This window comes from Orbicella faveolata, unplaced genomic scaffold, assembly GCF_042242905.1.
Source record: "Orbicella faveolata isolate gen_17 unplaced genomic scaffold, um_ofav_v1 contig_46, whole genome shotgun sequence".
Lineage (NCBI taxonomy): Eukaryota > Metazoa > Cnidaria > Anthozoa > Scleractinia > Merulinidae > Orbicella > Orbicella faveolata.
This window is the reverse complement of record NW_028301576.1, coordinates 34,078,430-34,100,957: the sequence shown is the minus strand read 5'-3', so window position 1 is coordinate 34,100,957 and position 22,528 is coordinate 34,078,430. Positions and strand designations below refer to the sequence as shown.

At 38.7% G+C, this 22,528-nt stretch overlaps 2 protein-coding genes across 2 annotated transcripts in view; one reads left to right on the top strand and one right to left on the bottom strand.

Moving 5' to 3' along the window:
• The window catches only part of LOC110042923 (cleavage and polyadenylation specificity factor subunit 1-like), a 39,013-nt gene that overhangs the window by 4,626 nt on the left and 11,859 nt on the right, over positions 1-22,528 (top strand). Inside the window, exons 4-25 of the mRNA XM_089276987.1 lie at positions 113-196; positions 5,335-5,492; positions 6,299-6,448; positions 6,985-7,124; positions 8,041-8,151; positions 8,853-8,946; positions 10,015-10,102; positions 10,842-10,932; positions 11,593-11,621; positions 12,127-12,184; positions 13,360-13,433; positions 14,129-14,203; positions 14,694-14,774; positions 15,452-15,532; positions 16,059-16,112; positions 16,581-16,688; positions 17,144-17,177; positions 17,693-17,865; positions 19,002-19,123; positions 19,860-19,958; positions 20,290-20,469; positions 21,834-22,023. Coding sequence (XP_089133113.1) covers positions 113-196; positions 5,335-5,492; positions 6,299-6,448; positions 6,985-7,124; positions 8,041-8,151; positions 8,853-8,946; positions 10,015-10,102; positions 10,842-10,932; positions 11,593-11,621; positions 12,127-12,184; positions 13,360-13,433; positions 14,129-14,203; positions 14,694-14,774; positions 15,452-15,532; positions 16,059-16,112; positions 16,581-16,688; positions 17,144-17,177; positions 17,693-17,865; positions 19,002-19,123; positions 19,860-19,958; positions 20,290-20,469; positions 21,834-22,023 — 2,274 coding nt within the window. The remainder of the gene's footprint in view (positions 1-112; positions 197-5,334; positions 5,493-6,298; positions 6,449-6,984; positions 7,125-8,040; positions 8,152-8,852; positions 8,947-10,014; positions 10,103-10,841; positions 10,933-11,592; positions 11,622-12,126; positions 12,185-13,359; positions 13,434-14,128; positions 14,204-14,693; positions 14,775-15,451; positions 15,533-16,058; positions 16,113-16,580; positions 16,689-17,143; positions 17,178-17,692; positions 17,866-19,001; positions 19,124-19,859; positions 19,959-20,289; positions 20,470-21,833; positions 22,024-22,528) is intronic.
• Positions 1,962-5,160, bottom strand: LOC149099947 (uncharacterized). The gene is made up of 2 exons (XM_089277965.1): positions 4,128-5,160; positions 1,962-3,667 (listed from the first exon to the last, which is right to left on the bottom strand). Exons 1-2 carry the CDS (start codon positions 4,735-4,737, stop codon positions 1,962-1,964), a joined length of 2,316 nt encoding a protein of 771 aa, XP_089134091.1. The 5' UTR covers positions 4,738-5,160.

Genomic DNA, 22,528 nt, shown 5'->3' with positions numbered 1-22,528 from the left:
AGACACTGGAGCCCTTTGAAATGATATCAATTTTGTGACCTTCATAGAAAAGCTTTCTTACAGACACCTTGGTCTGTTCCTATAACAAGTATGTTAACGTAATACATTTCAGTTTGCTGTCATTGATTATGATCCTGGCACACATGACCTGAAAACTAGAAGTTTACATTTCTTTGAAGATGACAAGTTTATAAAGGTTAGTCAATTGTTAAGATTACTGTGAACCTTGGAATCCTGATGCAAAATTGTCATTAGAATTAGCTCCTAAATGTTTATGTAAGAAAATCTCGGCAGACTTTGGGCAAACTAATTTTACAAAAGTTTTTTCGAACTGAAAGTGAAGGTTTCAAGTAACTGTTTTTTTGTTTTGAAGCCTTCAATATCTGGATCATGAATTTAATGTATATAAAAAACTAAAAGAATGTTAAATGAATGCATCTGGAAATAAGAGAGCAGAGCAATATACGATGTCATGAGTTTTTGGTCTTTTCTATTCATTTGCAAAGACCAGTTAATGTCGTTGTTCCTAGCGAAAGTAAGTTGACCGTGGCGACTTGCGATTGAACCAGAGCTATTACTCAAATACAAACAACTCGTGATGGCGTTAATGGGGGAACACTGCCTTGCGTTTGGTTAGCCCATGCGACTTCCGGCGATAGCGTGACAAAACAACCTCACTTATCTCCCCAGCACTACGAGCTGAATGACAGACAGCACGTGTTGGATCGGACAAGAGTATCGGTTAGCAAGCGATGTTCAAAGGCGATGAAAAAACAACAAGCTTGGGGGAAGTCGCTGCGCACACTTAACCGCCACTGATGCATGCAAGGCAATGCATCCCCCCAAGCCATGGAAGCCGGTGAGAAGCTAGTTCGGCGAGAAATGTTCAACAATGTTAGCCATCCTGGGAGCTACTGACTCTAATGTAGATTGAGGAGTTCTTATATAAAGCTGGTAACAGTCTGAGGACCAGCGACCCATGACTTTAATAAGCCAGTCTGGCAAGCCGGCAGCAGCGGCAACCGACGCAGCACCTATGCGGAAGCTATGGCCCTTGAGACTCTGGTAAGGAAGACCTGCGACCCTCGAACTGTCCCGTAGAAGGTGCGAAACCGCTCCCCGAGTAAGCAAATTACCTGACTGGAAGTAAAATAAGGGACCCTGTTGTGGCCGTGCTAAGAGAAAGTACTCTCGCATAGCCGAGACCGCGCAAAGGGTGGACGAAGTGCGAGCGATGGTGAGAGATTGCCCTCGCCTGTAAACATCTGTTTTTGAAGATTTTAGCTGCACCGTCATGCGCTGCGGGCATGCCAGGGTTGGATGAAAGGCTATACAATCAGTAGAAAGATCAAAAAGCGGTCTAAATTTGCGAACACTGTTGTAGGTAAATTCACTGCATCGCAGGAAGGCGAAAAAGGCTAAATTGAAGGCGGCCCAGATCATGGAGAAATCCCGGAGGCTAAGCCATGATTGCAGAACAGGACGGATTGCCGAGAGAACCTGAGGGGTAACCGGTTGACGGCGAATACGCTGTTCGCCTTGGTACCGGAGAATACCGCGTAAAACCTTGTGGAGAAGAAGCTTGCCCTTCAGAGGGTCACTGTACCCAGCAGTGATATGGAGGTTGCGAACAGCTGCTAAATAGAGTTTAATTGTGCTATGACGCACCGTTCTAGCGAGATAGGAGGCAAAATAAATAAGAGTACCCTCGGAGGCGGGTAGGACATCCCCGTCTGGACCTAGGAGACGGTTCATCAGGCAGAATTGTAAAAAGCGTTTTTCCCCGCAGCTGTAGGCTCGATTTGTGTTCTTGGAAAGACCCCAAGAAGCGTAGGTGAGCACTTCCTCTCTCAAAGGGTCATTAGTGAAGGCGGGATGGTACAAGGAATCTGGTCGGCGTCGGGTGCGAGGGCCCAGAAGCGCTGCATCTGAAAGCGGGAGAGGGCATCAGCAATCTCGTTTCAAACCCCAGGGACATGACGGGCCCGTACAAGAAAATTATGTTCCATGGATAGGAGAACAAGCTTTCTGACCAGTTCCATGATAAGGGGAGCTTTTGAATGCCCCGAATTTATGATAGATACCACTGATTCATTATCACACCAAAACTGCAGACGTTTTCCCTTGAAAAGTGGATGCCATATAGCGCAGGCAACAACGATGGGGAAGAGTTCTTGCCACTCAATGCTTATACCCCGCTCTCGGTTCAAAAGCATAAGGGGAGGCCAGTGCCCTTGGAACCACTTTCCCTGAAAATAACCGCCGAACCCCACGGAGCCCGCTGCGTCAGTGTAGAGCTCTAGGTCTGAAGTAGGGGTAGTGGTGGACTCAAGAAAAAGGGAGCGCCCGTTCCATTTGGAGAGGAAAACTTTCCACATATCGAGGTCCCTAAAGAACTCCCTGTTAAGCCTGATGTGATGAAAACGACTAGGGACACCCTTAGTTAAATTAATGGCGCGTTGAAGGAAAGTCCTGCCGGGGACTACCACTTTACATGCAAACTGGAGAGTACCAATGAGTGATTGTAACTCAACCAGGCGCACGGAGCGGCGTTTCTTAAAGGATGTCAGCAAGTCATAAGTCCTGGAAAGTTTGTCCTGGGGTAAGCGGGCCTCCATGCGAATGCTATCTAAAACGATCCCCATAAATTCTATTTCTTGGGAGGGGCCTATGGTCTTGGACGCTACTACCGGGGCCCTAAGTGACATGAATACCCGTAAAAGAGTGCTGAAGCTAGTAAGACAAGCTAATCTAGAACTTTCAGCGATGAAGAAGTCGTCCAGGATGTGAATGACCCGCTGGAGACCATAGTTATGTTTTAGGATCCACTCGAGCCCATCGGAAAGCTGATTAAAAATGAATGGGGCACTGCGAAGCCCGAAGGGTAAGTACATGTCCACATAGTATTGAGATTTCCACAAAATACCCAGTAAGTTCCAGTCTTCGGGGTGGATTGGTATAAGGCGAAAGGCTGATTTAAGATCAGTCTTAGCCATAAAGGCTCCCTTTCCCAGGGACTGGAGGATATGAATTGCATCGTCTACCCGAACATAGCTCAGGGAATAGGGATCCTTGGCAATGTGGTCATTTATACTATTTCCCTGTGGGTAGGAGAGGTGATAAATAGTTCGCCAGTCATTTGAGTGTTTTTTAGGAATAACTCCCACTGGATGACACTGGAAATTTGCTAAGGGAGGGGCAGGATAGGGGCCGGCTACCCGTCCTAAGTTTACTTCCTTTTGCAGGTTGGCAGAAACTACATCAGGGTGCTGCGTCGCAGAGATAAGGTTGGGGGAAATCCGGGCTGAACGCGGCCCACAATAACCAATACGAGCGCCTTCTTTAAGCGTACTTAGCAAATTAAAGACAAAATTACGATCTGGGTGATCAGTTAATTCTAAATCTAAGCGATAAATGTCAATAGGTGAGGATACTAATGGCTTCTGATGACGCCTTTGCTGCTCCACTTTACTTCTTGCTTCGCTCACTGGGTCTGGGGACTCCCGCGTTCCGGGCTTGGCCACTGGATTGTTGCTGAGGGCAGTCTTGGACGGTGTGGCCGTTTGAGTAGCAGCGGCGGCACACGTGCGGGTAGCTGCAGTTTCGGCGCCGGCACCCAGAGGACTTGTTGAAGTCAAAGCACACCGTCTGGGAACGACGCTGTTTTCTGTAGGGGTCAGCGGAAGGACAGACATCTTCAGCGTGATAGGGACTCGAGCAGATACCGCAATGGGGCTTAGCTAGGCCCGAGAAGGTCACCGTCCATAACTCCAGGTCTACTTTGTCCCACTGAAGGGACAAATTGGAAGAGGCACGGCGACGAAATTGCTGGTCGTAGGAAAGCCAAGCAAGACCCTTGAATTTAGTTACCGCGCGACTAATTATCTGCTGGTACTTAATCAGCTCAAGGGCCCGTCTTGGATAGGCAGTTACAATGACCAACATGTACACCATGTAGGCCTCCAGCCACTTCTGAAAAGAGTCTATAACGGGTTTTCTTTTCCTAATCATGGTGACCGGGGAACCCAGGGGACCTGAGGACGAGTCGTCTAAGCGGAGCTGAATTTCAGGGGCCTGGGACTGATACAAGTTGTCAGGTAAGAGTAAGGCAAGATCAACGTACTCACCCCGGAGTATTTTGTCCTCCATATTACGGTCCACTGGCCTCGACAGACCCAAAGGAGACGCCATACCCGAAGCTGCGAGAGTTTGGCTGGAGGGCGTTGGGCTGAAGGCGCTGTTTGTACGAACGGCGTCCAGAGCGCTGTGTACGGACCGGGATACAATGTCCTCAATGGCAGAACGCTGCGCTGGACTGAGGGCGTCTCTTTGATCAGCAGAGTGATCAGTATGGAAGAGATCTTCCTCTGTATCTGACTGCAGCATGTCCTCAATAGAAGACAGCGAGGCGCGGTCGGAGAGGGCGCTGTCCTCCGGAATGCTGAGACGCCGGCCTTGAGTGGCGTCGATTTCACTGGCTGTAGTGGACGGCTGTTGTGTGGATGTTTTGTTCGCCGTATGACGAGTGCGTTGAGGCCGACCAGGTCTTCGTTTAGATTGACTGCCCTTTCCCGTCGATGCTCGCTTGAGCCGGGCGAGGAGTTGCACTTTGGAGCCTGTTATGGGCAAATTCAGCGATTGAAGACGGAGTTTGAGGACCTCGCTGGATAGCTTCGATAGGTCCTCACTTCTGGTAGCGACCCGAGCAGTATTCGACGAGCGGCGAGAGCGAGCCATGGAAGGTTTACAAAAATTAAACGATAGATTTACAATAAGTAATAGCTACGTTGCTTAGACGAACTCAGAATGGACTCCGAACAGTTTTCCGAGCTTTTATACGGAGACGTTCGTCTGCTTGTAAGCCAGTAGAAAAGGCTGTACTACCGAACAGCTTACCCTAACACGTGTAACATCTTAAACATGAATAGTGCTTTAATGCTTTGCACCAATGCTATGGTACGTTATAACGTTCAGAAGATAACAAAGCTACAATGTTTTAGGTTTAGCTATAATAACGCTTACAGTTTGTTGACCTTTGGAATATAACTGCTCAATAGCTCTATAGAAAGTGATGCCGCCATGAACGGCTCATTCAGAACGTACGTCACGCTCCATTAACTATATTTTACTGGCGTGACAGTAAAATCTCATATATATAATTCTCCACTGAATTAAATATCTAAATAGCAAAAAGTGCCCAGAAATGATTTTCGATGTTGTGAATGCGTCACATTTATTTTTAGTTAGTAAGTTAATTAATTAATGAATTAATTGTCAGATTTAGAATGACAGTGCTCTCTGATATTCATATTCTCTGTATATTTTCTACCACAGAGCTGTAATCAAGAGTATTTTCGACCTCCTCTGGTTCGAGTGGATCCTGATCGACGTTGTTCAGTCATGCTGATCTATGGAACACATCTTGTGGTTCTACCTTTCAGACAGGAAGGAGTGTTAGATGAACACGAACAAGAAGGAGCTTTTACAGGAAGGTATAGTGTACATATGCTGCCAGGTGTTTAGCCAGATGGGTGTCCAGACGTCATGTGAATGGCCACTTTTTAAAGAAAATTGTTTTATTTTTTATATGCTGCCTTACAAATTGTTCATTTGAGCAGGCCTTATAATGCATTTTGGACGTCCCCTTTTGAATCCTGGCTAAAAGCCTGTATGGTGCCCAGGTGGGTACTCAGGTGTACTCAGAAAATCGCAAAAGGAAAAAAATCGCAGGCGCAAAAAATCGCAGGCAAAATCGCCAGACCTGAACAAGGTCAATGTTCAGAACGTAACCCCCCAAAAGTCCTTTTATTAATCTGTAAAATAAATTAAAAGACAAAACATTGAGAATGTTCCAGACAGGATTTACATCCATCTTTCTTTATTCCTCGTGTATCGGTCTAGGCAGACTCCAGTCATTCATAAACCACTAGAACTCTCCTTTTCATTTGTATGTAGTTCACATCTGTCTGGGATTGTCCATCAGTGAAACTGATACAATTGTTTGCGACTAAAATGAGAGAGCCCCTAATAAAGTCTTTACCAAAACATTTCACCAAGAAAGTTCTTTGCAAAATTTCTAACTTTAAAAGTCCTGCAATTCTTGTCTGTAGGTATCCATCTACATTTGTTCGAATGTATTCCCTCATCTCCTTTACCACTCGCACATATTCCAGTTTCCTGTCATACATCAGCCCTTTGGCTTTTGATTGGTTTTCACTCAGTGCTATCATCACTTTCACTCACATGAAAAATTCCTGTAATGAGAGTGGAAATTGATGTGACAATTTTTTCCTTGTAGCGGTGATCGTTCTCCTCTGTTACCAAGTTACACCATCAATTTAAAAGACATTCATGACAAGCTGTGTAATATAATAGATGTTCAGTTTCTGCATGGTTACTATGAACCAACCCTGCTGTTACTCTATGAACCATTACAGACTTGGCCAGGGTGAGTCATTCTTATTAATTTTTATTATTTATTTACTAAAATTAGTCCTTATTAAATACATGTATGTGTGCATCAGTGTTAAGTTAGCATTTTGTTAGTGTACTAATGACAAGGAAAGCCCTTCAATAATCTTTTTTCCTGTCATATTGTACCAACACCCTTCTTAAGTCTCCAGTATTGCCCTTAGTTTTAGTCCCGTGAGTAGAATTGTGCTCCTTTGTGATGCGGATCCTTTCCAACAAGGCAACATCTTTCTTAAGATGTGGGTCCCAAGCTGTGCTTGTATATTCCAATTAGGCTGCACCAGAGCTGTATAATTTTATGTGGTTTCTCTCACAAGTTTCAGACAGCTCTAAATGTTGTGTTTTATCATACCAAGGGATTTACTTGTTTTGGCTGCTATCAAAGAAACATGGTCTGTTCACCTAAGATTGTTGTTGAAAGTAAGTCCAAAATAAAGGTGTGCTCCTGTAGCATTGTAGGCAGAAACTGCTTGTCAGTACTTTGCAATTCAACACTATTTTTGTTGTTGACAGACGTCTTGCCATGCGTCACGACACATGTGCCTTGGTAGCTGTTTCGTTAAACTTGTCTCAACGAACTCATCCAGTTGTGTGGTCCTTGAATAATCTGCCATTTGACTGTAGTCAAGTTCTTGCTGTTCCAAAGCCAATTGGTAAGTTGCAATCATGTGACATTTCAGAATATTTGGTGTTTTTTTTTTGGTAACAGCATCAGTTACCTGGGTGAAGTTGATTATAAAAAGGGAAGTTATTCACCACCTGTGCAACCCATGTAAATCTTCTTCCTTCCATTGAAAAAAAAACCTAAGGGAGATCAGTGAGTGGTAGTATCATTAATTGCCTCCAGAATAACTGACTTTTTCTTGTGTGATGCAATAGACACATAGAGAGAAACATTAAAGAATCAATGCATTGCACAAAATAAACAGTTTTTTCTTACATGCAAGTGTTAAGTGGAGGACAGGTTCAGTAAAATGTTCACAAAAGTGAAGTGAGAAACACAAATGCTTATGCTTACCTTTTTTGTGTACTCATTTACTAAGAATGGATTGGAGAGATTAAAAAGAGCAGATTAAATAGGGCCATTTAATAAATACATGTACTTTATTGAAATAGCTTGTCCAGTCCATATTGGGAATATTGGTTGCATTCTTTTTTTTTTTGAAAGTTTAAAATCCTGCAGAAAAAGGGTGTGACTCATATTTCACCAAATAAAGGGAAAAATTTCTCCAATATGGACCTCATGCTAGTTCAGTAACATATATTTATTATAAATAAATAAAATCATTTGATTTATCAGCTTCTAGAGTAGCTTCTTTTTCAAAAGAAACAGATTGAAATAATTTGTCCAGAATCTTTTATAAGAAAACATTTAAAACCATGTAAACTGTCTGGTACATCAGTAAGTAAAAGTTCCAAATGTTCATGTGTTGGGGGAAGGCCCAGTAATTGGCAGGTAGTTTATTCACAGTTTCATAAAGATTTGAAGCTGAAATAACTAGCAGGGACATCTAGATAGCATTTCCATCCAACTTTCTTTAAGTGATCTGTGTTTAATTGATTCCACAGGTGGAGTGTTGATTTGTGCTACAAACTCATTACTGTACTTGAATCAAAGCGTTCCTCCTTATGGTGTGTCATTAAACAGCATCGCTGATCACAGTACAGAGTTCCCTTTAAGTAAGAATCAGTTACTTAACACTTCAGATCATATTGTAGCCTACTGTGAAGTTCCACAAATTGTTGCTCTTGTTACTTTTGGCTTTTGTAGAATTGCTCTATCGCTGCTTTTGGAGGTTTGCAACTTTCAGTAGCTAATTAAAATGATTGCCACATGTTTGTCATTCTCATGAAGTAAAAATGTTTTCTAGTGTATAGAGGTGAAAAAAATAAATATTGTTGAAATTAATTTACATTGCAGTAATCTATTGCATATGAAATAAGGTTAATCTGTAACAAGTATTACATCACTTTAATTTGGGTGGTATCTTTTTCAGTTATTTGCATTGAGAAAATACCACTTTCATTTGGATGACAGTTGCTTTTTGAGTTTGGGAATTGTTAGTAACCATAATTTTGTTTTTACTTCAGAAGCGTTGCTAGTTTTTTTGGGGGAATTTTTTTGGTTTATGGGGGTGGTTTATCACATATGCTGATTTCATTCTGTGGGAAGAAGTCAGGTGTGCTGTTCCTGACACTAAAATGTGGCATTCCAGAAAGTATCCAGAGCCCACGCCAGGGCATATATCTACAAGCAGGAGGGAAATGATATAAAGCAAGTTCTGTTCTTGTATTTGCATGGCCTGCTCTACCCTGTGAAATACCATTGATACTATGCAGTTAAAGATGTGTAAATTTATTGTGCAAATTCTGTTGCACAGGACCCCAGGAGGGTGTGGTTATAACCTTGGATGGTGCTAAAGCTACTTTTATATCATCTGACAAACTTGTCTTCTCACTCAAAGGTGGAGAAATGTAAGTTCATCCAGTATGACTGTGTTGTAACTTGTTATTTTCAATCCTTAAACAATGAAAGAAAGAAAAACAGGTTTATAATTTTTATCTGCCTTTCTTCTTTCAATAATTGCTTAACATTGTAGTACTGGAGATATTAGTTTCTAAAAACACTCTTTTGCTGGATTGGCAGGCTAGTTACATATTGTCCAATTTCCTTTCTTTGATCTTCTTGGAAATTGGATTTTCAAGTAATGTTTCTACATCTTCCTAAACATAAGAAACATGAAAATTGTCTGCTATTATGTGGAGGGCCTCCAGCCATTACAACACACTAATTAATAATTAGACTATGAGCTGGAGATTTCTATGAGGTGATAGTTGATGAGGCCACCAACTATCACCTCATAGAAATCGAGAGCGAATAATCTAATTGTTTTAGTACAATTCTTACTAAAATTTATTTCAAATAACTGTTTCCAATTATTTCTTGACGTATTATTAAACTCTGTGCCTGAAAAAGATAACTCGGATTGAATTGTGATTTAAAATTGAAGTTGTGTGCGTGCATGCATCAGTTTTTTCAATAATTTCAACTTTTTCAAATGTCAAGAAACTGTAAATGTCCTTCATTTTGACTTCTCAGGAATTTAATTATCCATTTGCTTCAAAAGTGTCCTCCAAAACTTTGGAAAAACAAAAAAAGCATCACCATTTCCTAGATGACCTCCAGCCACTGCACACTAATGGCTGATAGTGTTCAATGGCTCAGCCAATCTGATTACAGCATTCGCATTAGTATACCAGTAAAATTCTACTAATGGCTGATAGTGTACAATAGCCCAGCCAATCAGATTGTAACATTTGTATCAGAATAATAGTAGAATTCTACTAATCATTGGGAGAACCAATCAGCTATCAGATTTCCAGAAGAACACACTGATAGTGTACTAATATGTATGGATATTATATTTATTGCTCCCAAGTGTATTGTTGAGTTATATAAGCATGAGGCATATTGTTTGCAACCTTTTAAACGTTTCATAATACTGTCTGTATTCAATGTAATGATTGTGTTTTATTTCTCAGTTATGTTGTTACACTGGTAGCTGACGGTGTGCGAAATGTCAGGAATTTTAATTTTGACAAAGCAGCTGCAAGTGTTCTTACTTCATGTGTATGTATCATTTCCTTTATCTATGCATAATAATTGCTATAAGTTTAAAAAAGTAACTTGTGCATGTCTTGAAGTCAAACCACATCCATCCTGTTACTGGAGCAGGGAAAATTAGGATATAGAGGGCACTTTAAACCTATTTAAGGTTGAGAGCTTTCTATTGGCTATTTTGTAGCAATTGACATACTACCTTAACAGAGAACATCCATCCATTCAGTAGATATGTTCTATTTGGAAAAGGTTTCATTTTGAAAATTTTCAATAGCACTATTGCTAAGCGTGATGAAACAGAACTTCTCACACACTGAATGCCATTTGTCTGCCACAGAAGGCAACAGTACTTTATTAGCAAACAACAAACCTGAAAACAGCATCTCCAACGACTAATGGTGCGACATATGCAACATCAAAGCCTAAGCCTGTAGGCAAAAAAAAAAGAATGTTGACAATACGTAGAATGTATCAGACGAGTGTAGAATGGCAAAGGGCAGGGTGGGCAGGAAAAACTGTTGCTCATACGGCAAGAAACAGAAAACTGAGTCACGAGACCTAGCGTGACATGTGATATCCTAACTCAGGCCCAGTCCCCGCTTCAGTGTGTGAGAACCTCATTTCTTGCCTCTTTCGCTAGCTTAGCCGGCAAGAAATCCATATGTTTTCAGGAGTAACTGCAGTTGCCGATTTTTGTGTCTCTTGGTAACCAGACAGCCATCAATAAAAGAAGTCAATTTTCTTGCAGGTTTGTGAGTGTGGTGATGGGTATTTGTTTCTGGGATCTCGACTTGGTAACTCATTACTTGTAAAGTACACTGAAAAAGCTGAGGAACTGGGTAAGTTCACACGTCAGTAATGTTCTTGTGAGTAATAAGTATGTAGCTATACAAAGCAAGAATAGAGTGCAAGTCTATAATCATGTGTTGGAGATCAACCTTCAGTGAAATCTCATAACCCTGACAAGCTAAAGCCTTCTAAGATACAGTTTTTACTTTAGTTCTTAAAAAACATGTTATCCCCTCTAGTCCCTGGCTGACATACTGGCATATTTTTCAGCATGGGAGTTGTTGTGATGGCGTAGTGAAGAATGTTTTTGTTTTCAGCTTGAGGATATCCTTGAGATGTGTGCCCCTATTTACCCAAAAACATAAATAACAACTAAAGCATTTTTGGTGAAACCTGCTGAAAATACTGGGGGAAGCCAAGGGGTTTCCTGTGATGGGGTAGATCTAACATCTTACTGGCAGGATTAGTAATATGCAGTTAGTGGTAGGACGTGTTAAGTGAGCAGGTTCTTTTCCATCCCTTGAACCTGGACAGATATTAACATTATAAGTAAACATAAAGCAGGCAAAGACATTCTAGGTATAAATACGAAAAATAATGAGTTTTCTGACATGCCTACGGAGTGTACTAAAATGTACAATATTATTATTAATAATTATTTATTATTAGGAATAACAACGTTTTGTTGTATTTGCATATCCTTTCTTTAGGCACAGAGCCTGATCTGTTCTCGCCAGGAGTAAGTTCTACATGTAGATCCTCTTTTAACTTGTTAGATAAGAGTCCCTTGGTAATGGTCGTTCAGGTCATTGGAAATTGTCTTCCTCTCTATGTTTGTGTTTGGTGTACATGTATGTCAAATCTCAAAGTAACACATGTTGAATATGCTGTGAAAAATACAAATTAGATTAATATTACCATTAGTGGTTGAACTGTCATGGTATCTACTACTGTCAGTTTTTGTCCACCATGAAGTCTGTTCTGTTGAGATGTTCACTAGAATTGCACTGGATAGTTCATCTTGAAATTGGCAATATTATTGGCATATATTTGGTTCATAATTCCAGTATTTTGTTACTTTTCTACAAAATTGTTATCCTGTGTTTCATATTATTCAAAAACTCACTTAATATATTTCTAGTTACTTGAAGTAAAGAATTAACAGATTTAAGGAACTACAATAGTTATTACTGGAACCAGAGGAAATGAATGCATGTGAATAAACATGTAATTGTCTGTTTTAGCTGGATCCACCTCAAGCCAAGAGGAGAAGGCTGGATACAGACTATACATATGCGTTAGGTCAGCAAATCAATTCTCTTCATTTATTACTTACCTTTGTCTTACGTATGTTGCTAAGATCTTGTCACTACATCAAGGTAACTTTGTAGATGATTTTCTTAATTCCTGCAGGAGGGGTGTGAATAGGGGTATGCAAATCCGCCAATCTGTGCCTTTTTTTCACCAAATCCGTAGATCTGCCAATATTTTTGTTCAAATCCGATACCACAACCACATCCAGAAACAGAAGTGTAAAAGTTTGAAGGTAAATTGGTAAATTAAAAACGTGAGTGCCATTGTTAATTGTGCACAAATAGTAAAGAAGGCAACATGCTTGATGACTATAACACAGTACAATTCCAATAACAGTCTCACACCTGAGTTTAAATGAGCTTTGGTCGAAAAAAGAAATAATTTGGATGAACTCATCGACATACTGACCAAGGCTGAAGAAAGATCATTCTATGATCCAAATTTGGTTAAGGGCCCAAGATCGGAACATCAAGACAGGCACAATCCGGAATCTGCGCCAAAATTCACAGCTGATCTATGATTCACTGTATTTTCAAAATCTACGAATCCACTCGATTTACCACAAAAATCCACAAACCATGCTCTTTTTAAGGCCAAATTGGTCGATCTGAAAACCTATTCACCCCCCTCCTGTAGCTTTGCTTTTTGACAGTGCATTTGTATCAGCTGTACTGTTGCACAAGGAGTGATGTTGAAGTCCTTCGTGACTTTTACTGTGCTACTCCTTTATTCTTAAACCTCAGCAGTAAAGGCCATTGATTACTGCACCACATAAATGACTGTTTAAACAGAGGCAATACCATGAACTTCACTCTTGTCATCGTTTCTAATTCCCCATCTGGAAAATAGGGCCTATAAATTTACTAAGCAATTGTGACTAATTTTCCAAGCAGTTATTCCTTTATGAGCTTGAATACTATACCATTCAGGAAAACATTTTTAAGGTGGTTGAATACTTCTCATTAACAAATCCAAAAGGGTAGATTCACTTTCATTTGTGTCCAAATTAGAAATGTGTTGTTCAGTATTGAGCCTGACATGACATTTTTTCACCCAATGAACATGCTAGAAATTCCACTGACAGTTATTTATAATTTGCAATATCACCTGAGAGTTTTACTTGAAGGCCTGATTAAGATTTGTCTTACAATTATGTTGGACAGATGATCTGGACGAGTTAGAAGTGTACGGTAAAGAAGAACAGTCTGGGGTCAAGTTAACCTCATACACATTTGAAGTGAGTTCTTGTTGCTGATTAGCTATACTAAGGGAGGGTTGTAGGGACAACCAAAACAACACGAAAACTTGTCTGCTGGATGAGTTTAGTTTACTCTACCAGAAAAAAAAATTCTTAAATTTTCTCATGAGTTCCCTGCATTCTGACCACTTGTCATCCATTTGGAACTTTTAGAAAACAGATAAAGATTTGTGGCTTTCTTTCATGATAAAATCATCATTTTGGTCCACCATCTTGGATGATGTGGTATTCTCCATGAATGAAATAATTTTAGGCTCAAGTTTCATTTTGTTAACCGCTGATGCTGACTGTACAGCATCTGCATCCTTAACAGCATGTGGCGTGATCGCAGCTGTTTTGATCAGGATATGGCATTTAGTAATTTAGACTTTGGAAAAACAAGCCAAATACGAACAAAAGCATTCCTTTCAGCTGTCATGGCAGTCGAAGAGGCCCTAGTTTTCATTTGTACCTGCATTTTCTGTGTCCGAAACTTTCCATTTACATGCTGTTCTGTCACCATTCTTCCCTATTGAATGGCCAAGTAAAATTTTGCCCGGCTGACGACTTGGAGAAAAAAAACAAAAAGGATCCCTGTATAGAAGTGTTGTTCAGTTTGGCTTGCTGTAAATGATACAAACCTCAAAAGTTTAATAGCTTTTAAAATAACATCTCTTATATATCTGTTTTGTTAGGTATGTGATAGCTTGCTTAACATAGGGCCTTCCACATGTGTTGATATGGGAGAACCTGCATTTCTCTCGGTGAGTGTAACAATAAACTATGTACTGCAGTTTAAGACATCGTCTTGCAAGCTCAAGAGATTTCTTTGTTGTATACCAGCTATTTTTGCATTGATATTATCAGCCATGTTAGCTTCACAGAACACTGATAATACTAACAACTTGTGTTTATTTTTTTCCTTGTAATTTTTTTGTTCTTCAACTGATGTTTACTTCAATGCCATCCATCGCCATCGACAGGAAGAGGTTTGTGCTCTGTGTTATGTAGTCCTATTTCTGTATGTTAAGAGAACTCTCTTGGTTCTGGTGGATTACAAAGACAAATTCATTTTCTAAATTTTAGTTGTATAGTATATTTACTTCTTCTATTACACAACCTTTTCCAATCTTGAGTTCAATGCTTATCTAACACATGACAGAAGAAAACCTTTTACAGTGTTGTACATGATAGAGGACTTTCAATGATTTTGATTGATGTTTTATGCTTGAGACTGTTTCCATTTCCATATTTTGATAGTTTGCTGGTGGTAAGGAGCTGGATTTGGAGCTTGTTTCATGTTCTGGGTATGGAAAGAATGGTGCATTATCAGTTCTTCAGGTATGGCATATTTTTATTGTTTGTTGCGAATTTCATTCTCAGTTTGACATCAGAATTGTAGTCAATTTTATAAAATCTGGCAGCCATGTACTCTTTTTCTTTTAAACTTATTTTTGTTCATTTAATTTCTAGCTGAATGCGTACAAATAAAGTTGTTGTTGTTGTTGCTTCCAATGATAAGATAAAAAGAGAACTGTTTTCAGGTTTCTTTTCAATGGATTGTTTAAGATGCAAATAGGTGGATCATTTCTTCACTTTACACTCTCTGTGCAGTTTATATGTGATATCATTTCTTCAGCAGTACAAATGTGTTGTGGCTACCTTTATTTTGATGTAATATATATCAAACACGCAAGGCAGTGTTTCCTCGGGATATCCAAACACCGAGAAGAGAGTTGAAAATATCACGTACAGCAGAGTATTTTTGATGAAATTCGACGTGTTTAGATGTTTGATGAAACACTGTCTAGAGTGTTTGATATAATTCTCAATCGAAACAAAACTAAGGAGTAAATGGAGAACTAAATTCATCAAAATCTATACTTATTAAGACCAGTTATCCAAACCTCCTTCACAGTCATGATTTTCTTTATTTTAACTTGATGAATTATTAATGAGTTTGGGAACAGTTATTCCAGAACTCCAATAACAGTTTATTCCATGTGTTGATGTTATAGAGAAGTGTTAGGCCTCAGGTTGTGACAACCTTTGAGCTGCCAGGATGTGTGGACATGTGGACAGTGTTGTCGGGTGATCAGGTAATTGATCTTGTATCCATGGATTATGACAATAATACAATACAATTCACTGCAATACAATACAATACAAAATTTATAATGTAAGAAAACATAAAAGGAAATGTTAGATGTTATCCATATTGAGGATGTTCAAGCACGTATTTAGACAAGTACAACTGTACGTGCATTTTTTACTGACCTCCATAGAAACTGTTGGAGGGTAGATGTCTAAAAATAGTATATTTTGAAGTTAACTTTTTACATTTACTCAAATTCAATATGGATTTAAGGCAGTTTTGGGCAGAAACTATTGGAAACTATTATTAAAATGTTGCACTACAAAAGAGACAAGGTAGCCATGAAAAGGGCTGTATTATTTCAGAGTAGGTACTGTGTAAAATGTTCATGATAGAAGAACACTGTGTATAGGCAAGTTTATGAGTAGTTTTGTACATTGTAGTTAAGACTGAATGAAGGAAATGAAAGTCATAGAGTCAAGAAGCAAGATACTGGCTTTATTAAAACTGTTTACTGTACATTTATTCAGGGTGACAACAGTTATCACTCCTTCCTGTTACTGAGCAGAGAGGATTCTAGCATGGTGAGTGTATCAACAAACACATTTTCTTTGAAAACCTTTTAATTAATAAAATTACAGTAAATGCAATGACCTTTTAGAGACAGATGTCTTGCTGTACCATTGACAGTCCAGGAATGTTTCCGTTCACACTTGGAATCTTCCTGTTGAATTTTTTTTCGTTAATCAAACTTTAAGAATTTCAAAGTTTAGGTATAACTTGTTGATATACTGTTAGCTAAAAATGTTTTTATGCCTCAATGCGAGCTCCGTTCCCAAGCTTTTGATATTTCACTGGTCAGATCAAATGAAAGTGCTCAGAAACTTATTATAAATATAAAGTACTACATTATCTAAGTAAGCTAAATAGCTCCTCAGTAAATATTAGTATTTCATCTTCATATTTTGTTCTAGTAGTTAGTATGTTAAAGAAAATATTTATTGTTGTTGATTTTTTTTTTTGTATATTTATACCATTTGTGCTGTGTTTAGGTGTTGAAGACGGAGCAGGAGATTATGGAGCTTGATCATTCAGGCTTTACATCTCAGTACCCTACTGTGTTTGCTGGAAACCTCGGCAATGGAAAATATATCTTACAGGTTATTGTCACATAGACCTGCAAAACTCTAAAAAAAAAACTGCCTTTAAAAACCCTACTTTTTTCATGTTTAAAATTCGTATCCTGCCAGGTTTAATGTACTTTAAAAAAATTGGGAGATTTCACCAAAGGAAATTCAAGAAAATCACAAATAAGGCCATAAAAACGGTAAAAAACGCATTTGTTTAGGCATTTATAATTCAAGATCAAAAACCAAGATTTTAACAAAGATGATAGTAAATCAATATATCATCATTGCTTGTTACATGTTTGAGAGGACTGGGTGTTAAAACGAATGAAAAAACAGCTTTCAAAAAGTAACACTAGCCCGCGGAATGCGATAAATCATTACTTTATTGAGACACCTTAAATGAGGGACTCTAAGTTCACTAAAAAACTGGCACAGAGTGCATTATAAGGAGAAATATTGGTAGCTGGTTTTAATTTCTCTTGCAGGTTACTCCTCAAGGTGTCAGGTTATTGGAGGGAGGTGAGAATTTGTTTTTTACTTCTATGTTTATGCCAAGGAATCATGGCCATGAGATCGTTGGGAAATGTGTTATCACTTAGTTAAAGATTTTTTCAGTGTTGTAAGTCTAATTGACATAAGCAATATTCAAGACAGTGTTCATCATATTTGCAAAGACCTCAGACGTCATCAAAGCAAGCATCAAATTTTTATTCCTCTTCTGGTTGTTTGGGATGATCATGAGTAACTCACTTGTGTTTCATTCCATGATGTTTGATATAGAGCAGTTTTCAACTGAGTATCATAAAACCAAGACCAATGCAATCACTCTAGCCAGTCACAAAGGACACATTCAATAAAATGAACCCATCAAAACTGAAAATAAATACATGAAACTGATGTGAAGTGCAGGAAAGTGTGTGCAATCAAGTCATTGGTTTTGGTTTCACTTCTAATTGGATGAAAAAGTGGCTAACTTGCAATATCGTGGAATCTATTACTTTAAGTTTACTGTTTGACCTTACGTTACGTTTCAGTAACACAGTTACATCACATTCCATTGGATGCTGGCCTGTCATCTATTGTATGGTGTTCACTGTCTGATCCTTATGCAGTGATGATGACGGCAGATGGCTCCATTATTTTACTTGAGTTTACATTAGAAGGTATTGAGCCAAAGGTGAAGATATCCAGACCACAGATCAACCAAGTAAGTTTTCTGTTTTGTGGGTTTCTGGCTTGTTTTGGCCAACACAGTATTGTTTAAGGTAATTCCTTAGTATTGCATTCCACATCCCTAATCCGCATGACTTTTGCGTCATTAGTACATGCACATGAGCACGTGTGCATACAAAACATAAGAGATTTCCCTCAAACGAGCACGGTGACCCGTGATTTTTTTTTCAGGTATTTGCTAAGAACAGTCTAATAAAGAAGATATTTGAAGAAGAAAAAAAGTGTGATAGTAGACCATGAATTTTTTTGGGAAAATAGTTCCGTACTGGGTGTATTTTGGCCAAGGCAAAGACTTCAAGCTAACCACGGAACGGTCTGAAAAAGTGCAATATTCCCACAACCAGGCAATCAAAACCGGCTTAAATGAAGCAATACTGCTTATGTGAATAATAGAAGCTTTACTTTCAAGATAAAATTTTGTGTCTTCCAAGCAACCAAGACTTAATTCTGTATGAAGGTGATTCAAATTTTTAATGCGCAACCAGTAAAAATAGCCCATTTAAAGAGCCTGCTGATGTGTAAACAAGCACGGTGACCCCATGTTTTTATTGCATTTTTTTAATGTTCATATCATGGATGTTAATTATGCCAAGTTTCAAAAAAGGTTTGATAGTAGAGCAATTGCAAGGGAATTACCTTAAGTTGAATTTAGGTTGACAAAAATCCAAGGCTAGTTAATAGTAGACTGGTTCAGATACATTTTAAAAGGAGCCTTTGTCAGAAATTATTTCAATGATAATTATTAGTTATGGTGGTTTATAGCAAGGGTATCCCTTTATTTGAGTACTTAATTCAGATGCTCCTGTACGCACAAAGTTATTGAATACCATGTTTCTTTTTGCTTGCTTGCTTTCTTTTCAAATCTCTTAAGTGTTGAAGTTAAATGGCTTAATTTCACAAACACAGTGACTTCACATACTGATACAATTTACATAATACTGTGGTTTGATACCAAAGTATTACACATTTTAATATAAGGAAGTAGATAAACTCTGTACAAGTTCACTTCTCAGGTTTTTGGAACATCAGCCAAGAACAAAGTCTTGTTAAGAGTTCTGTCACCCAGGGGATCTAAACCAATACCCTTTATGTGTTCTTGTTTTTTGTTAGGGTGCTAAGGTCTGTGCATGTTGTGCATACAGAGATGTCAGTGGTGTATTTTCAACAGAGAAGGTTGAACAGTCTAATAATGAAGCACAACTACAGGTTACTACTCCTACTACTCCAAAAATGTGAGTCTACATGGAATGAAGCTTGTGATTGATAAATTGATAAATAAATACTAAACATTTTTGGTGTTTCTATCAAGTTCAGCAAACAAGAGTGGAAGTATGGAAGGACATGAGATTCTTTGTGAGCAGGAGCTACAGACAAGTGTTTTCACAGTTTTGTTTAGAGTCCTCTCACACTTTGTAAGGGTTTCATTAGAAACTCAGAGAAAATATTTCCATTTCTTTTAGAAAACACTGGCTGTGAAATGACGAAAAATTTCTACTAGTAATTTTTATTATTTTTTACTATCGAATTGTATCTTTTCTTTGCTTCGTGCCATCATTACATCAACAGCTCGTGTTGGTTCTGTTGAGTTACAACTTTTAGTTCACGCTATCTTACAGGGTTCTCTTGAATCTCACTGAGATCAAATAATTTTTCTTTACCTTGTGTTGTACTCCTCCATTCCTTTCTAGCGTTAATTCTCAAAGGGATTTATCCTCGAGTTGATTTCCAGCCCAACATATTACTGTAGAGTTAATTAGCTACTTTCCCGGCTCTTTAGTATAATTTTTGTTTACACACTTTGATTCGAAAGAGATCCAGGACAGCTTATCTGTTGTTAAAATGTTTGACCTCCAAACTTGGCTCCTTAATTACTCTTCCTCACTTACTCCTTTGTTTCTCATGTGAACATGCTCCATTTATTGTATATGTTACTGCTGGAGGCATGTAATAATTGTATGTCTCTTTTAGCACGGACGTTGTTGATGAGGATGAATTGCTGTATGGGGAATCATCTTTACCATTCACTTCAGTTGAGGAAAATCAACAACAACAAAAACTCAATGAAAGGTGAGTTGCCTCGAGGCTCATGTTAGATATGTTAGATAGGAAAGATATCTAACAATTCGCCATGAGTAAGTGTTTGTTGTGAACTTTAGGTAACCCTTCAGTGAGGGAAGTAGTTCCTGTCAAGGATTCTCCTGTCAATACTTGTAGTCTTTTGTATTGCCAAACTAAAAGTTTTTAAAGGTTCTCTTTACCTGATGTAGATTTAGATAGCATTACTTGTTGTTTGGTCCGCCTTACACAATTATCTAATATTAAAGACAGGCTAAATTAATCTCCATGCATTTTTGTCAAGAAGACATGCTGAATTAAAAAGTGTCATCTTTTCATTTAGTGTTCCTGTTGCGGAATCCAATGCTGAAGTGGTGACGCCCACGTGGTGGTGTGTGGCTTGTCGTGAGAATGGTGTCATGGAGATTTACACCTTGCCTGACTTCAAGTTAGTTTTCCTGGTTAAAAATTTCAACATGGCTCCGAGAGTGCTTGTGGACAGTGGGTCAGCATCTGCTGCAAGGTATCAATCACCTCTGCTTAAAACGGTTTTCATTTGAGTGTCAAAAAGTAATCAATTTTGCATCGACTACCACTACTCCCACCACTTTTTCATTCAATCAGATGTGAAAACAAAACACATGGTAACTTGGTCAAGTTTTCACGTGCTTTGCATCAGCTATATGTAATTACCTTAAGTTTCAATTGGTTCACTGGATTGTCATTGTTCCTTGTGATTGGTTAGAGGTGATTACTTTGGTTGCGGTTTTACAACACTCAATTGAAAACTGCTCTAATAGAGATCTATATAATTTAGTTATGGAGCTTCAATCATGGACAAAAGCAGTTGAGACACTCCCCAAAAAAGACCTGTTTCCTTGAACGGGTGTGTTTTTCAATCTCCAATTTCACATTTCGACCCCCTCTCCCCTTTTCAATGTTGTAACCACGTGACAGTGTCCACGGAGCATATCTCAACATTGAAAAGGAGGAGGGGGGGGTTTGGCTATTGACCAAAAAGATGTTTTTGAAATTCCAGAAGGACGCCGATAGAAAGCGTTTGTTTTGCTCAAAATTAATGTGACAACACTTTTGACCATGATTGTTGGTATAGTGACCTTATCTTGTCAAAAGTCTCAAAATAGAGGTTGGTTTAGGTAAGAGCTTAAGGGGGGGGGGGGGTGTTGTTGTGTTGTACCCTTGAGCCAGACATGTCTTTCTTACACACCAGATTATTACTGGGCATAACCTGCATTGAACTAGTTCATTATCCGGGGGGAGTGGTAATTCTAGTCAGTTAATTCACGGCAAACTATGAGCTAAGCCTGAGATACCTGGCTTGACCATTTTTGCATAATAGATACTTGTAAGCTTTGTTACTCTGCATCAGAGTATGGTTTAATTTTGTACAATCACTATTCAGTGTTTTTTTTAAATTTTGCTTTTCTTGATTATTCTCCACCGTGTGACCACAAGACAATCACATTTTAAATTGTTAGGAAATCTACATATTGTGTTGTTCCAGAAGATATCGTTACCCTTCAATCAGAACCTGCACCTCTCCTGAAATTCCAGTTTGGCCTCATACTTTCCATTAACTTTTTTGGCATCTGAGACCCTACACTCCCTTCAGAACTTGCTGTAATGTTTCGTAGGGAACAGTTTTGTAGAAACTGCATTATATTTTTATTTACGAACAGTAATCTGAGCAAATGACCTCATAATTTCGACAAAATTGCTTCATTTGTTTATAAGACAGCATCTTTCAGTCATTTTAAGATTATTCCAGATCTGATTGGTTTGTACAATTCTAACTTTGGCATGTGATAGCACACCACAGAACTCCTTTCACTGCATGAGTTAAAAGTTTGAATTGCTCATTTGCAGCAGTATGATGTCAGGTGGTGTTGGTCAGGAGGACTCTGTGCCAGTCAAGGAAGTGTTATTAACAGGACTGGGACACAAGAACAGCAGACCAACGTTGATTGCATTTGTGGAACAAGATCTTCTGATTTATGAAGCATTCACCTTCACTGAAGCATCTGTCGAGGGTCATCTTAATCTCCGATTTAGAAAGGTATGTCTCAGCACCTCGCTAAATCCTTTATCTTATGTTGTCCACATCATGCTTCTAAAATGTTATGCATTGTGGCAATGCAACAATAAAATAGCTATTACTACAGCAGTACAGTTACCAGGCATTAACTCTCCCATATGTCATTAGCTTGGGTTAGTTATTATATCTTGACCAGCAATAGAGTCCCTTCTGATCAACTGTGACCAATTTTTTTTTTTCACAAATAATGTCTGTGGGTTCTTACAGCAAATATTCTCATTCTTACCCACAGGCATGTGCAGTATTTATACTGTGCTCATTGTGACATTTTTGACAGGGCTTTAAACTTACCAGTCACAATGTTTAGGTTTTATTCAAGTTCAGGATAATAGTGATGCCTTTCAAACATAATAATTAGATTTTAGTTCAGGGCAAGCATTATCTAATATTTAGCATACACAAGTCTTGATGTGTTTAATATGTAAGAACACCTCACCAGGCTTGGTTGTTCCATTACAAAGCAAAG